This window comes from Lampetra planeri, chromosome 30 (genome assembly GCF_965212315.1).
Source record: "Lampetra planeri chromosome 30, kcLamPlan1.2.h2, whole genome shotgun sequence".
NCBI lineage: Eukaryota > Metazoa > Chordata > Hyperoartia > Petromyzontiformes > Petromyzontidae > Lampetra > Lampetra planeri.
The window spans coordinates 2041803-2056935 of NC_136136.1; the positions used below are offsets into that span (position 1 = coordinate 2041803).

Here is a 15133-nt window from a genome sequence, read left to right on the forward strand (position 1 = left end):
GAGACTCACGCGTACACAGAGACACAGAGACTCACGCGTACACAGAGACACAGAGAGACTCACGCGTACACAGAGACACAGAGACTCGTACGTACACAGAGACACAGAGAGACTCACGCGTACACAGAGACACAGAGACTCGTACGTACACAGAGACACAGAGAGACTCGCGCGCACACAGAGACACGGAGACACAGAGAGACTCACGCGTACACAGAGACACATACAGACTCACGCGTACACAGAGACACAGAGACTCACGCGTACACAGAGACACATACAGACTCACGCGTACACAGAGACACAGAGACTCACGCGTACACAGAGACACATACAGACTCACGCGTACACAGAGACACAGAGACTCACGCGTACACAGAGACACAGAGACTCACGCGTACACAGAGACATACAGACGCACGCCTGCATGAGGAGGGGGTGGCTTGATGGAGCGGGTGGAGGTGGTGGTGTAGCGGCGCTACGCCATGAACCCAGCGATCCGGGTTCGATTCCCGCTCACGGTCAACGCCAGTGACGATTATCTGAACCGGTCCTGAACCGGTCCTGGACCTCTCCTAGGTCGACTCAGCCTCAAATGAGTACCTGGTGCTGTACGTAAGTATCGTCACTGGGGAGACAAAGGCGGACGGGTGAGGCGCTGCCTATCCCACCCACTCGTCTGCCGTGCCGGCCTTCATAGGTGCTCGCAAACAGCGCTTGCCCCAACAGTCTGTTAAGGCTATACGAGGAATCTTTGTCTTTGATGGATTGTGGAGGGAGAAGGGAGGAGGAGGAGGAGGCGGGGGATGAATGGTCAGCGCCGGCTGCTCGCCTCTTGCGCTCCACAAGCGGCGCAGTCGCGCTCAGACCAGCACGGAGGAGAGGCATTCCGTGAGCGCGTCTCGCGTTCTTCAGCACCATCACCATCAGCAAGCATCAGCCGGCCAGCCGGCGTTGTGTACACAGACATCGGCTGTTGCACACAATGTAGCCCGGACGAATACAACGGTGTCTTCTCAACACAACAATAACTCTACGTTGTGTTGAATTCTCTCCGGCTACCTCCTCCGTATTACAGCGGCAGCGAGAGAGAGAGAGGGGGGGCAATACGTTGGATGGGGCAAACCGAATGCAGATAGGCTCGGCAATCGAGACGTACGCCTGCAACGAATAAGACACAGCGTGGGTCACGACACAATCACGCATCTCGCCAGCCATGTCGGTGGGCGTGGAGGTGTCGCGCGAGAGGGTCGACGGGCCACCCCAAGACGCGGCCGCGCCTCTGTCGCTGCCGCTGTCCGCTGCCGGAGCTGCCCCGCGACTCACCGCCATCCGACTGGAGTCTGCTCTCGCCGGAATCCGTCACCTCGAGAGTCTCAAGCGGCGCCAGGGGGCGCTGGTTCGTGCTGCCCTGCACGGCCCCTTCGCTGGGCAAGGGCACGGCCAGGGGCAAGTCCAGGGGGGGCAGGGTCGTCCAGACTCGCCCCCGTGCCCCCTAGGAGGGCGCGACTGGCTGTACGCGCTGCTCGTGGGACCGCACTTGGTGAGTTATCACCGAGCACTGAGTTGTGATTTTAGTGACGGTGACGGTGATGATGATGATGATGTCGCGCGGGAGCGGTGGCGCAGCGGTTAGCATCGCGCTGCGAACCTGTGCGACCCGAGTTGAGATTCGCGAACACGGCCAACTCACGCCGGTGGCGAGCGATGTCCGAAACGGTGCTGGGCTTCGGCTCCAACAGCCCGCGATGACCGGCGTGGTGATGTACGGCCAAAGCAACGCTCGTCACTGGCGGCGACGTGGAGAGGCATTCATTCAGCAGTGGAGTGACAATGTGCACCCTACGTAACTAAACGCTACTGCTCCTTATTTAAAGCCGCACTGCGTCTCGAGGCTGCTCCTTAGGAGGGTCCTGCGCTTTCACGTTTGGCCAATTTCCTCCGATGAGAGAGTTGGCAATGTGGGAGGAAACCGGAGTTCCCGGAGAAAGCCCATCGCGCACCGTGAGGATGCCACTCACAGCTCCGCACGGATGGATTGCGACCAAATTTGCTGTGCTGTCATTTTCCTGGCCACCTGGCCGAGCACTGCTGGGTTTGGAAGTTTCGCAGATCTCTCTGTCGATCCACCAACCCTTGCCTCAAAAGTGCCGGATTGCGAACTCACACGATGGGTGTTATCATAGATGTGTGTGTGTGTGCTGTGTGTTCGTGACTTTACCTTCCTACATGGTCAGCCATCTCTCAATGCACTGCTGGACAAGGTCCTCCCCGCGCCGTTCGGGTCGTGCGGGTAGTTTGACCATACTTCACCGCGCTGGTTCCGCGTGCCTTGGTGAAGGCGGGGAGGGTAGACGGGGGGACACGGGCTACGTTGTGGGCAGTAGAGGGCATGGCGGTAAGATCCATTGTTGTACGGTAATGTGCATTGTTGTACTGCACTTCTATGCGACGGACACATCCCGTGCGATATGAACAAACACGCTCGGTGTTCATGTTATAGCCCTGAGCCAGTCAGTGCGCTGGTGGAAATGTCACGTTCCTATGTCATGCCCAACCACAGTTTGGTACCCGATTTACCCACCACCTGTGCAGATTGGGTGAAGGCGTGGAAATGTCATTTGTTTTTTTTTATTGTTTTTGTTTCCTCCAACTAATTGACATGTGTGTGGCCACGTGGGCTCTGCGTCACTGACCTGCTCCCTCCCGACAAGCGAGGAACTGTCGACTCTAACAAGCAAAAACAATGCTCGCTTTAAAATAAAACAAAAAATGCCATCTCCCTTTTGTTTGATTTCTTACGCCAGCTCGGCTAATCCGCAACCCTGAAAATGTGCGCGCGCGGGTGCACGAGGGATGTACCCTCCAGTGCTTTGAGTTCATCCGGAACAGTCCGTGAAAGCTGTTCCCGAATTGAAGGACGCGACGTCCACCTCGCCTCGTGTTGTCCTCACGACACTGCTGCGGTGGCGTGCTCATGGGATGACAGCAACACAGGGTACAATCATGTAGGATTTATCATCGATGACCGTTGCACCGTGCACTCTAGTGGTAGTGCCTTATGCCGCTAATGTATGCACGTTGCACTTATTTTCGCACCGCACTTAGGTAACCGTGATAATCGGAGGTGCGGGATAACCAGAACCCCAAGCTTGCCTAGCAGCAGCAGCCTTCGGGAACATACCGAGTGATATTTGAATCCGTATTTAACTGTGTCGCATGCGTTACACGCGCGGAGAATTCTGTAGGTTCTGCAAGTTGCCGAGTCACGCTGGAACTAGTTCAGGGCTCCATCAGCAGAGAGACGTGGTGGAAACCTCGTGTGTTGTGCGGTGGTCGAACTTATTCCAGATGTTTAGTCGAGAAAGGCACAATTCAGAGGCGCAGAGAGCTCTCGGTTAGTATTTCCCACGTCGTCTTTCAGACTAACGCGGCTTGCCTCTGCTCGTGTTGAGTAAAGGTCCCCTGTATCGATTACAGGAGTCGTGCCCGCCTAACGCCATTCCATTGCAGTCTTACGGCGCGGCTTGTGTTGTATTGATCCTCTCTTGCGCGACAATTACAGATCGCATTATTTACTCGCAGCCGCGTGTCAGTCAATCCAGTCGACGAAGACCTCTCTCATCGCCGTGTAGATGATCATGTGTTGGTTGTTCGCCCACGCTCTGGTCTGTGTGGTTGGCGAAGGGGTCGGCCAGGTGAGACTGGTTTCGATATCACTCGCTCGCCACTGACGTGCTAGCCGTGGCCGGGAGTTGAACTCATGGTGACCAGCATCATCGTGCAGTGCGCTAACCACCGTGACGCCGGCTCTACAGCCCACCGCAATAACAAATGCACGGTCACATTTGTACTGCCGAGCGGCAGTGTTACCACGGAGCGTGAATCACGCCTTGCCTTCCACAAGCAAGAGGGAAATCGTAACCCCAGACACACACAAAGAAGAGACGGACGCGTACATCAATCCGTTTAACGACGCCCTCTACTTTACGCATCACGAATTGTTTGTTTTTTTACACACGCGGGGAGCCGTTGCGGTACAATGGCTCAAATATTACATTTCCATCCCACCGCTGTCTTCCCACCACACAAGCAGCGTGGCGGACATCCTCTCTGTGCCATTAATGAGAGGAGAGAGAGAGAGAGACGCGCGCCGTTGTGTTCATTGTTTATAGAATTGCGAGCTGTGTACAAACCCCAGCGGACAGCCCTTTGATGGCTGTGGAGCGTTTGATATTCCGCATCCGCGATGCGAGAAATGCAAATGCTGCAATACCGGCTCTCAATAAACCACCAGTGTATCCATCTGTGCTATCGTATGTCTCGTCTCGCGTATTCCTGTAAGGGTTTTTTTTTATTGCCGCAGAAAGTATCCACGTTGAGTAATGAAGGGAGTTGAGTGGAGCAGTGGAGCAGTGGTTAGCGCTCTGCGCTATGAATCCGTCGATGTGACTTCGAATCCCATTCATGGTTTAAATCAACGGTGAGTGACATCTGAACCAGGTCCTCAGGTTGCCCTTCACCGACTCTCAATAACCAGTGTGGTGAAGTATGGTCAATCAACCCCAATGATCGACACATTCTGGGGAGGCCTTCTTACAGCGTTGTATTGACAAAGGTCTGTAAAAATTTTAACGAAAGGGATGGAACGTGCCCGTTTGGTACGTCCGCCGAGGAGATGGAGCACTCAAATCAATCAGTGTTCAGCTGAGACGTGACCTCCATCCAGCAGTGGATTGACCATGGCCGATGATTATAATGCTGATGGAGCAAGGACAGCATGCAGGCGATTTATCGTCGCATTCGTAGTAACGCGCCGTTTTCTAATTCAGGAATAAGAGGCTGCGTCCCTGGATGCTGGTCTGAGCTTGAAAAAAACCCATCTCAATGCAATGCAAGGCTTGAATTAAAGGGCTCAGCCTAACCCTTTTTGCAGACACTGTGTACGCGTACGCAGGCTCTGAATAGCACGCTGCAAGAACCACAGAAATTATTATTTTTCGATGAATCATTTTTTTCTTCCGTTTGTGCTCAGCCAAGCTTGAACACTTATCCACACACAGCCCCAGTTCAGTTACAGCGACTGTTATTTAAACGCAGCGCTTTCCATAAATGCTTTCACCAAAATACAAAAATCTGACCGCTTCATGATGAAAACAAAAAAATGCCAGCGAAACGCCGGCGATATCGCACGAGCCGTCGAAGCAAAGGCACACGGGCTCCTGATTGTGACTGCCGGATCGCATTGATCGCCCTGTGCCGAAACCTACATCGTTTGTCAAGTCGGAGGCAATATAGACCGCACCGCAACACATGGGGCCACACTGCAGCGCGCTCCGCGAGCCACGCTTTTTTGCACACAATGATGTATTCATGCAGTCGTGGGGGTGTTTTTTTACATGGGGGGCGGGGTTGGAGCGGTGGCGCAGCGGTTAGCGCAGTGAACTATGATTGCCGCGAGCGACATCTGACACAGTTCCCGGGCTCCCCCTCCCCAACCTACCAACCCACCCCCTCCGTGCCCCCCACCTTCACCAACTTGCTCTGACCAGGATGATGAAGTATGGACAAACAGCCCCCCCCCGCACTCCCCATTACTGACACGCAGTGGAGATGCTTTAATTCAGCAGTGGATTTACAAACGGCTGGAAGGTATTGTTGATTGAAGGGCGGTGCATAAATATCCGCCAAAATATACCGCCGTGTATCCATACGGAAAAATGAAGAGCAAGTGCTGTCAGGAAGCACCTATTGTGTACACGTGGCCTTATTTTTAAGTTAATTAATACTCCCATGGACGACCAAATTGAGCAGCAAATTATTCATTATTATTCACAGTATTCGGATGAATCATAATAAGACGAGACTGGCCAAACAGAAAGTAAGATAGTGTACCCTTCCAAAAACACAGGCTGCCACAGCAAGTGCTATCAGCGGACACATATGAAGGCTGGCACATATAAATACAAAGATCCCCCGTATAGCCCAAAAAGACTGTTGGGGCAGGTGCTGTTAGCGAGCAGCACCAATGAAGGCCGACACGGCACACGAGGGGGTGGGTGTGGCCAGCACCACGCCCACATACACACACCAAACCAGTACACATATCATTTTTCATTGTTGACACCGAGACAATGGGTGGAAGCAATCCAGGGAGATGAGAACAAAGCCCCAGGTGAGATGTTGGGTGGCGCGTGAAGGCAATTGTCACTGGGTCCTGCATGAAGGTGTCTTCCTGCTGCAGGCGCTGGTTAAGAGCCGTGGGCTTTCATCTCCGTCCTCCTGGGAAGAGCTATATTTACTCCGCTGTGCCCTTCCCCGCGGAAGCGGCGGCACAGATAAACCATAATCTCCCAAAGCAAGGCATTCTCAAGCCCTGTAGGGGGGTAGGGAGAGGTGTCTCTTGGTGCGTCTCTTCCCCCGCTCAATGCTCACAACAGTAGGGGCGCTGACGATGTGCAGAGACGCACACCCACCCACACACCCACCCACACACCCACCCACACACCCACACATCCACCAACACACCCACCCACACACCCACCCACCTACACACCCACCCACCCACACATACACATCCACACACACACCACCCACCCACACACCCACCCACCCACACACCCACCCACACACTCACCCAAATATTTCAGAGCTGCCAAATCGTTGCCACTTCAATGCAAAGTCGAGCAGCAGTGCAGCGGTTAGCACGCTGCGCCGTGAACCAGACGAGCCGAGTTCGATTGTCAGATGCGGTTTCGATTCCCAGATGTGGTAAGAGCATTGGCAAATTACCTGCATATCACAATTTGGTGCCACAGCCCACCCCTCTACCCTTTTTCACGAACTCAATGTGGTGAAGTATTGCTAAAAAACAACAACAACCCATGACCAACGCGGCACGGGGATGCTTTCACCCATCGGTAGATATAGATTGGGTGGAAATAATTAATTTAATTTCACAAAGTCACAAATTTTGTAAACCAAAATTCATCGCACGTAAAATAGAATTAAAAAAATCATTGTATCATCTTTAATGGATATAAAATAAAATTGACATCCATTGTTCGTTGCGATTAATTTTTAATTTTACGCTCTTGACATACATACATCATCATCTGTCACTTCCGTCAGCTCATTAGCGAGGAAGGAGCCAAATTATTTTTTTGTATTTTCATAAGGGTCCTCCTGTATTTCCCTCGACATTTAGAAACACGCGCTTAGACTATTGGGCTGCTCTCCATTTTCCACATGATAAGCCAACTGCGTTGAGCCGTCATTTATGGCCAGGTCGCTTCTGAAAAAGAGCTACATAGCTCAGTTGTTACTACCGGGTGAAATTGTTGTTTTAGGTAACTTCTTTCGCAGTTCTCTATCTTCATGCAATGCCAGCGCTTCTCTCAATCTCAATGTCCGTTTCTTCTCTACAACTTTTTCCACTGCACATGCCCAGCTGGTTTTGTTTTTAATCTTTTCCCCGACTATGATATATACACAACCATCCAAAAATATCTGGGAGGGGAAGGGGAGGGGCAGCACTGGTCTTGAGTGAGAGACTGACCAAGGGAGGGCTCTTTGTGAGTGGGATGAGTAATCGGCACAACTCTAATAGGAATTGGATTGATTGAGCATCTACATGTGAGCGCATCCCAAGTCGCACGTGAGTGAGGGATTACCAAAATATAGTTGGCCCTCTGTATATATTCTAGACAATGTTAGGAAGCCACTGGAGCGATGCACTTTTAAATCTAGATTGAAAACTCATTTCTTTAGAACAGCTTTCGGTTTTAAGTTTGCTGTCCTTCCCACCCGCACGTCTGACTAGCACGGTTGGCTACGTACGGTGTGAAGTACGTTCAACATACACACATTCAAGGGTAGTTTGAGAAACATTGTTACTCTAATTTAAGCAAATGCTACAGAGATGCATTGTATGGTAATGCTACATTTCAAATCAAGACCGCACCAAGCCAAGCCACCGTCATTCTTCAGTCTTGCGAATCAATAATCTATTTATCTCCGACGTAAAAACGATTTATCTCTATCATCTGTTTATCTCCTACATGATTGAATTGCTTCATCTCCACGGTGGTCGCCCTCTTGTGTGGACATCACATCATAACTAGTTATGATGCCGCGGTGGCGAGATGGTAACTACCTCGCCTGGTATGCTAGAAGTACGTGGGTTCAATCCCGACCCTGATTCCTGCTGCATATTTGTAGTTTGCCTGTCTCTCTCTCCCCGTGGTTGCGTGGATTTTTCTCAGGAACCTCCGGTTTTTTCCTCCACATTTCGAATCAACATCACGCGTTTACAGTATTTGGCCGCAATACATTTACACGTGAATAACCACTTCGTTGAGCTATCATTTGTGGCCAGATCGATTCTAAAAAAAGATCTGTATAGCTCAATGGGCCGACCTGGTAAAAATAAAAAATAAACTGTTTTCGTTGATTAGTTTTGACAACCGGCCGCTGTGTCTTCTCGTGACTCACCTCTTTGCGTTCCGCAGGCCTTCGTCAATCCGCTGCTGGATGAAGGCCTCCCAAAGTCGCGTCGATCATCGGGAATGTTTGATCATGCTTCACCGTGCTGTGTTTACGTGTCAGGGTTCTCCTCTAAATCGTCAATCATTTAGTTCCCCGTGCCAATCCTCGTTCACAATTTACGCGCTGATCGTGAGGTTAATGGGACTGTAATTATCCAATCTGGGTTTGTTTCCTTTTTTGAATAGAAGAAGGAAGCGAGGCGTCATTCCGACATTGAGATATTTCCATTCCGTGGAAAGATCCAACAGCTGGCCCCACTTCTTTGATGGTGTTCCCGGTTATTTCCTTTGATCTGGGAGCGTTCTCCATTTTTCATGCTGTGAAAGGCAGTGGCTTCGAGTGTGACACCCATAACCTCCTAATGGTCGTTCTGAAATATCATTCATTTACTGGTATATGTGCATTGTTTGTTTTCATGGCTTGCGATCCGTGTTACCTTCCTCCACTACTTTAATCTCCATCACGCCGGCTTCAATTGACACTTGCCACACCGATCTTAGCCACGGTCAGGACTCAAACCCAGGTTCGGCACGTGTTTCAAGTTGAGAATTGCACGTGTGCGTGCATGAGTGGATGGCTGGGCGTGTGGCGCTGTATGCGTGTGACGCGTGCCGTGCCACCCCTTCCCAGATGCTCGGTGGCAGCACTTTGCCACCCCTGACGGCCTGCGGGGGCTACACGGGGGGGGGGGGGGGAGTGGAGACTTTTGCCCGTGTGTTATTATCTTCGTATCTTTGTATCTTCGTATCTGTGTGACGCGCGGCTGCAGGCGAGGCAGCACGACCCCGCGTGCAGCACGGCGGGCTCCGTGCAGCTGCTGGAGCAGCGCTTCTGCGAGCTCGGCCTTCGGGGGGAGGGCGGCCCCCCCGCCGCCGCCGGCTCGGCGACCCCCCCAGCTCATCCGGGCGGCGGCGGCGGCGGCGACACGGACGGCGGGGAAAGCCCCACGGCGAGCGGAGGGCCGGCCAAGATCTCGAGCCCCGATGGGGTCTCGGCGGAAAGTGACAGCAGAGCGAGCTCCGGTACGCGGGGGGGGGGGGGGGGGAGGAGGCGGTACGGGGGAGGGGTACGCGGAGGGGGGGGGGGGGTACGTGGGGTGGGGGGTACGTGGGGGGGGGGGGGTCCCTGTCGCGCAAAGAGCGCGCGCGCTGTGAGGACGCGTGGACGTCTCGCGAGCGAGCGCGCACCTAATGCGGGTTGACGTGCGCGAATGTCTCTGTGACTTCGGGTTGGTTATCCCGCGTGTACGTCCCGCGTGTGTGTTCCACGTGTACGTCCCGCGTGTACGTCCCGCGTGTACGTCCCGCGCGATGTCCCGCGCGATGTCCCGGCGTGTTTCTGCACGGCCTGGGCGACTCGCTTCTTCGCTTCCTCGAATCGATTTCAAAAGCGATTGGAGAATAACGCGCGGTGACAACCCGAAAGGGCATCGGAGAGAACGTCAACAACCGAGCCAGTAAGAACATTGAGATATATTAATTTAAACCGATGTGGATATTGTTATGACACTGTTGGTGAGAATGATACAGCGCCATAAGGCACCAGCTTGGAGATGTCTTCATGCAACAGTGGATTGTTCATGGCTGATGATCATGATAATGATGAAAGTGTCGAATTTAGTTTGTTTCAATTTTGTAAAGTGTCCTGAAATGCGATTGCATGCTGTATGAATTTCAGCTGCTGCTGTAATGTTGTCTATGGTGGCGAGATGTTAACCACCTCGCCTGGTATACATGAAGTCACGGGTTCCATCCAGACCTTGACGCCCGTATATTTGGAGTTTGCATGTCTCTCTCGCTGTGGTCGTGTGGATTTTTCTCTGGGTCCTTCGGTTTTTCCCCCTCACATTTAGAAACCACGTGTGTTTAGAGCATTTGACTGCGAGACATTTCCACGTGATAAACCACTTCGTTTAGCTATCATGTGTGGCCAGGTCGCTTCTGAAAAAGAGCTGTATAGGTCAGTGTGCCTTACCTGGTAAAAATAAAAGGTAGTTTATTATATTTTGTGTTTAGCTTATTCAAATGTGGCTGCATTTCAAGGCGCTGGACAAATCGGGATAATCATGTTCATCCGGAGAGTTTTGCCGAACGGAGATGTATATTTTAGTTCCTTGTCGGAAATGATGGCCATAATTCTGTCGGCCCGAGGGGAAATGGAAGCGACCTTCGGGGAGATGTGCGCATGCTTCGTAGAGACGGGGCAGTCGGTGGCAAAAAAAACAATACAAGAGCAAAATCCTTGAACCTGAATTTGTACAGAGAGAGGAGAGAGGGGGTTTCAGTGGCGTGGACAGCCAGCAGAAGTTAATTCCAGACCGGTGAAGCATCAGCAGCTGCAGCAGAAAAAGATCAACCTCCCACACAGCAATGGCTCTAGCCTTGGCGGGTGCTGTGACAGAAAGCCACGGTTGCTAGAGCAGAGAGTGCGCGGAGGGGAGTTGAGTGAGAGGAGATGAGAGAGGGAGGCAACGGGCAGGTCTGTGGAGGATTTCTGAAACCGCTGTGGGTGACATCGCAGCTGCAGGGAGCTTTGGATCGGGAGCGTGGTCCCTTGTTTCACGTTTGCGAGCACGAAGTCTGAAAATCGGCAAAAAAAAAAAAGAAATCTAATTTGCGGCATTGACAGAGAGTCGCGTAATTGAGGTCGTCTGTGTAATTCGTTGGTTCTTTAAGCTGCGTACGAGCGGGATTGTCCTTGTTAACTCGTGAGCGAGCAGCTGCTAAACCCGTCATCCAATTTGCATGCAGATGAACACAAACAGCGAGAATAGTCGTTGTTGTTGTTGCGAAGAGGTGCGCTGATGGGCGTTTCCCCTCGAATCTGAAATACGTCAAGATATTGCAGAAAGTCTACGTGGACCTCACACTCGATGGTTAATATATCCATACGGTGTATATATGGGCAAGCGACGGGGAGTTTACTGCTTGTTGCAAAGAAAATATAGATTGTTTTTTTTAAACCGTGCTTACAAGCGTGTTACATACACACATTAGTCGTATCGGATTAGCAAGCTGGAAAGTTCAGGGCTAATAACAATCTCCAATACACGGAGAATAGTCATCACAGCCTCACGTATGTTCCACGCTATCGTTCTGAGAAAATAAGAGGAGAAAAGGAGGATAAATCACCTGGGATTAACTAATATACATGCAAGGCAGGTCATTATAAGATCTAAACGAAAGTGAGTTAACGCCCAATGTAAAATTAATTGTAGAATAGATCACACTCTACGTTATTGAGGTGTTTTGATTTGCCACGATATCAGAGTTGCGATTTGATTTAAGAATCAGTTATTTTGATCACGTTGTTGTGAGTGTAGTGAATATTGGTGGCTGCAGGGACGATGTGAACCTATTACATACAACCGATATGGTAATAAAACGAATACCACATTGGTTCCTAAGCACGCTATTCGATGCGTTACCCTGGACTTTCACGAATGAATATATTAATTTTTAAACCCGCAATTTTGATAATTCATTATGTATGAACGCTTTAGCATGTCTAATCAAGGTAAAAAATATATATTTGTCTATAATTCAAACCAATATAAATTACAGCGTCCAGGGTTTCATATTTCGCCCATCGTCAAATCTTCCTGAATGTGATTGACATCGTCAGATCTCAAAAGCCTCGCGGGGTTGAGCCTGGTTAGCAATTGGATGGGAATTTGTCCACCTATTGCTGCATATTGGCATATGTTATGAGATAACAGCACTAGCTTCACGAATCCATCTGTGCGGAGATATGAGTGTTATCCCATGGGTATCATCAGGGTCATTCGGTATCCTCCCTCACGCCGCACAATTAACATCGTTAAATGGAAAAAAGGTCCCAATGCAGTATACTCCCCAGAAAAAAAAGTCCTTGGGACACAATTAAGCTTTCGAGTGGAAAGAATGAACGTATTACTGCAAGCATCATATTATTACGTGTGCTGGAGTAGTGATGTTGTCCTTCTGACGCTGAACTCAACCCACAGTGGCCAGCGTGCTGAAGCATGACCAAGCAGACCTTCACGACCGACACGGCATGCGGGAGGCCTCCTCATCCACCAATGGATTTGCGCAGGGCCGCAGACTATTATTTAATTGCTATTATTAACTCCTGCGCTCCCGGCGTACCGCGTTCCTCCAAATTCCACGTAACCGCAGGAGGCAGCTGCCAGCCTTATTGGGCAAGCGTTCGTGATGAAGGACACGGCTGTTTGTGGGTCACGGCGTGACCCCGCACCCTTCACGATGAGCGACGAGGAGGACTCGAATCTGCGCCGGGTTGAATCTCCCGAGACCTGATTTCCCAACGTCTCCATGTACCTGACGTACATGGGTGATCCGTGCCTGATTGGACCAGATGTTTCGCCCCCTCCAGCTAAAGTGACCTTGAGAGGTGCAGTGAGAAGGGAGAGGTCTGTGTGCCGTGATGAACACTTGAAAGCGGGTGTCTGGAGTGGAAGGGTGTGACGTGCATTTGGCATTGTTATCCCGTGCGCAAACCACGGCTTCTGGACCGCTGCTCTCTATGTGCTGAATTTAAAATTGTTGGCGTTCTGTTGTGGTTGCCGCGGGCACACGTGTATATATATGTGTGTGTGTTTGTGTATTTATTAATTGTGAATGCGGCTGCTTGCGTGTTCGTTATATATTGTGCCTGTTACAGAGGCGTGACTAATACAAATCAGAATGGCTTCAGTACATTTTCTGACGTGAACAATAAATCAAATTCCAACTCATTTAGGACCAGGCGAGACGTTGGGGGTTGGAGCACCTCACAGCCCTGCGAAACTGGGTTCTCAGCTACAGCCTACATCGGTGGTTGACATCCAAACTGGAGCGAGGCCGCCTTTCCCACGGCGTTCACGAACCCGCCATTGACCAGGGCGGTGAAGTATGGTCAATCAACCTCCATGACTGGCAGAGGGTGGAGTGGCCTTCATCCAGCAGTGGATTGAGAGACACCTGTAAATTAATATTGTATTATTCTGAGATGAAACCTCATACAATGTAGTCTGCTCGCCTGTGACGTGGTAACTGCGTCCATGAAGAACACCGCGTTATGGAAAAATTGCCTTATAATAAGCATTGGTTCATTAATTAAATAAAAACGTGAAAATTAGTGAAAAATGCATGTTAACGTGTTATTCGCTAAGCCACTTATTTAAATCAACAAAGCAGCTCCCCGCCTTCTGTGAGGCTGCCGTACAACCGCCTATTCCGACTCGAGCGATGTACTTCTGTTCACTCAGTCGCGTTATATCTAATTCGCATTCGCGATAAAAAAAAAAGACGCGTTCCCTTCTACATTCATCGCGTGATACCCAATTCGCGTGATGAAAACACGCGCTATAGCAGAAGTGACTGTATCTGTGGCAAGTGGACATTTATTAACCACATTGTTTTTGTTTAAAGCTTCGTGTCCTTTAGCTGCACGTGTTCGAGTGAGAGTGCCGGCCTTCGTAGGTGCTGCAAGTAAAAAAAAATGTGTTTTAATATTTCTGTATTTTTTTATATTTAGTGTCCCTTTATAAAATATGCTACAGGCCCGCACTAGCTTAATTCAGGCACTGATTCCGTCTCGATGGGAAAAGCAATGCGTGCGTGCCATGGGTAACTGTGCGCGTGAGCAAGTGTGCGTGTGTTTCAGCATTTAATTCCAGCTGTGCCAACTCAACACCCCGCGACACGCGCGTCAATTGGTCACGTAACCCAAACAAACACAGACCGCCACGGACTTTGCATGTTGACCCCTGACCCATATCCACAGTCAACACTTTATTTCGCGCGAGGGATTTGGTCCCCGGCGCCGTAAACTTTTGAGTGAAAACCCCGGCCCGGGTCTGGAGCAGGCGCCGATCGGCTCTTGTACCTTGCGTGAAGACACGGATTTGGGTGTTTGCGATCAAGGCATTTGTAATCATTCAAAGGGTGGTTGTTTTTTTTTCATCTTTCCATGGCTAGTCAAGGAATGAGACCCTTACGGTTTGTGAGAAAGTTCCATGAAAAGTGACCCGCGAGCACACAGACGCACGCACACACACACACACAAAAGCAAAGATCCCCCGTATAGCATAAACAGACTGTCGGGGCAAGTGCTGTTAGCGAGTACCTATAACGGCTGACACGGCACACAAGGGGGTGGGTGGCCAACACAACGCGCGGCCGCCTTTGTCTCCCCAGTGGCAAAGTTTACACACCGCAGCAGGTTATAATTTGAGGCTGCGTCGACCTAGGGGACGCCCAAGACCGGTTCAAGTAATCGTAACTGGTGTTGGCCGTTAGCTGGAGTCGAACTCAGTGTCGCCAGATTTGTTGCGCAGCGCACTAACCACGACACTACCGCTCCCCACACACACGCGATCACCACCTACTTTTGGGAGTGACTTGTGGCCTTTCAGGGAATGGAGTCTAAACCCCAAAGCCTTACCTTGTAGTCATGTACGAGGGAGGCTTCTAAAGTAACACCACGGGAATTACCACAAAGGTGAGGTAGAGGGAGCATAGGAATTGGGAGTAGTCGGGAGAGGGGCAAGGCAAGGGCTGACTCTGCATTCACCTGATCTTGTCTTCACGTGGAATCAGGCGTC

General features: G+C 50.8%; 1 protein-coding gene across 1 annotated transcript in view; it reads left to right on the forward strand.

Annotated features, from left to right (window-relative positions):
• Positions 1-1216: 1216 nt before the first annotated feature.
• LOC144728732 (uncharacterized) overlaps positions 1217-15133 on the forward strand; it is a 29511-nt gene continuing 15594 nt past the window's right edge. The window contains exons 1-2 of the mRNA XM_078608339.1: positions 1217-1543; positions 9317-9569. Coding sequence (XP_078464465.1) covers positions 1217-1543; positions 9317-9569 — 580 coding nt within the window. The remainder of the gene's footprint in view (positions 1544-9316; positions 9570-15133) is intronic.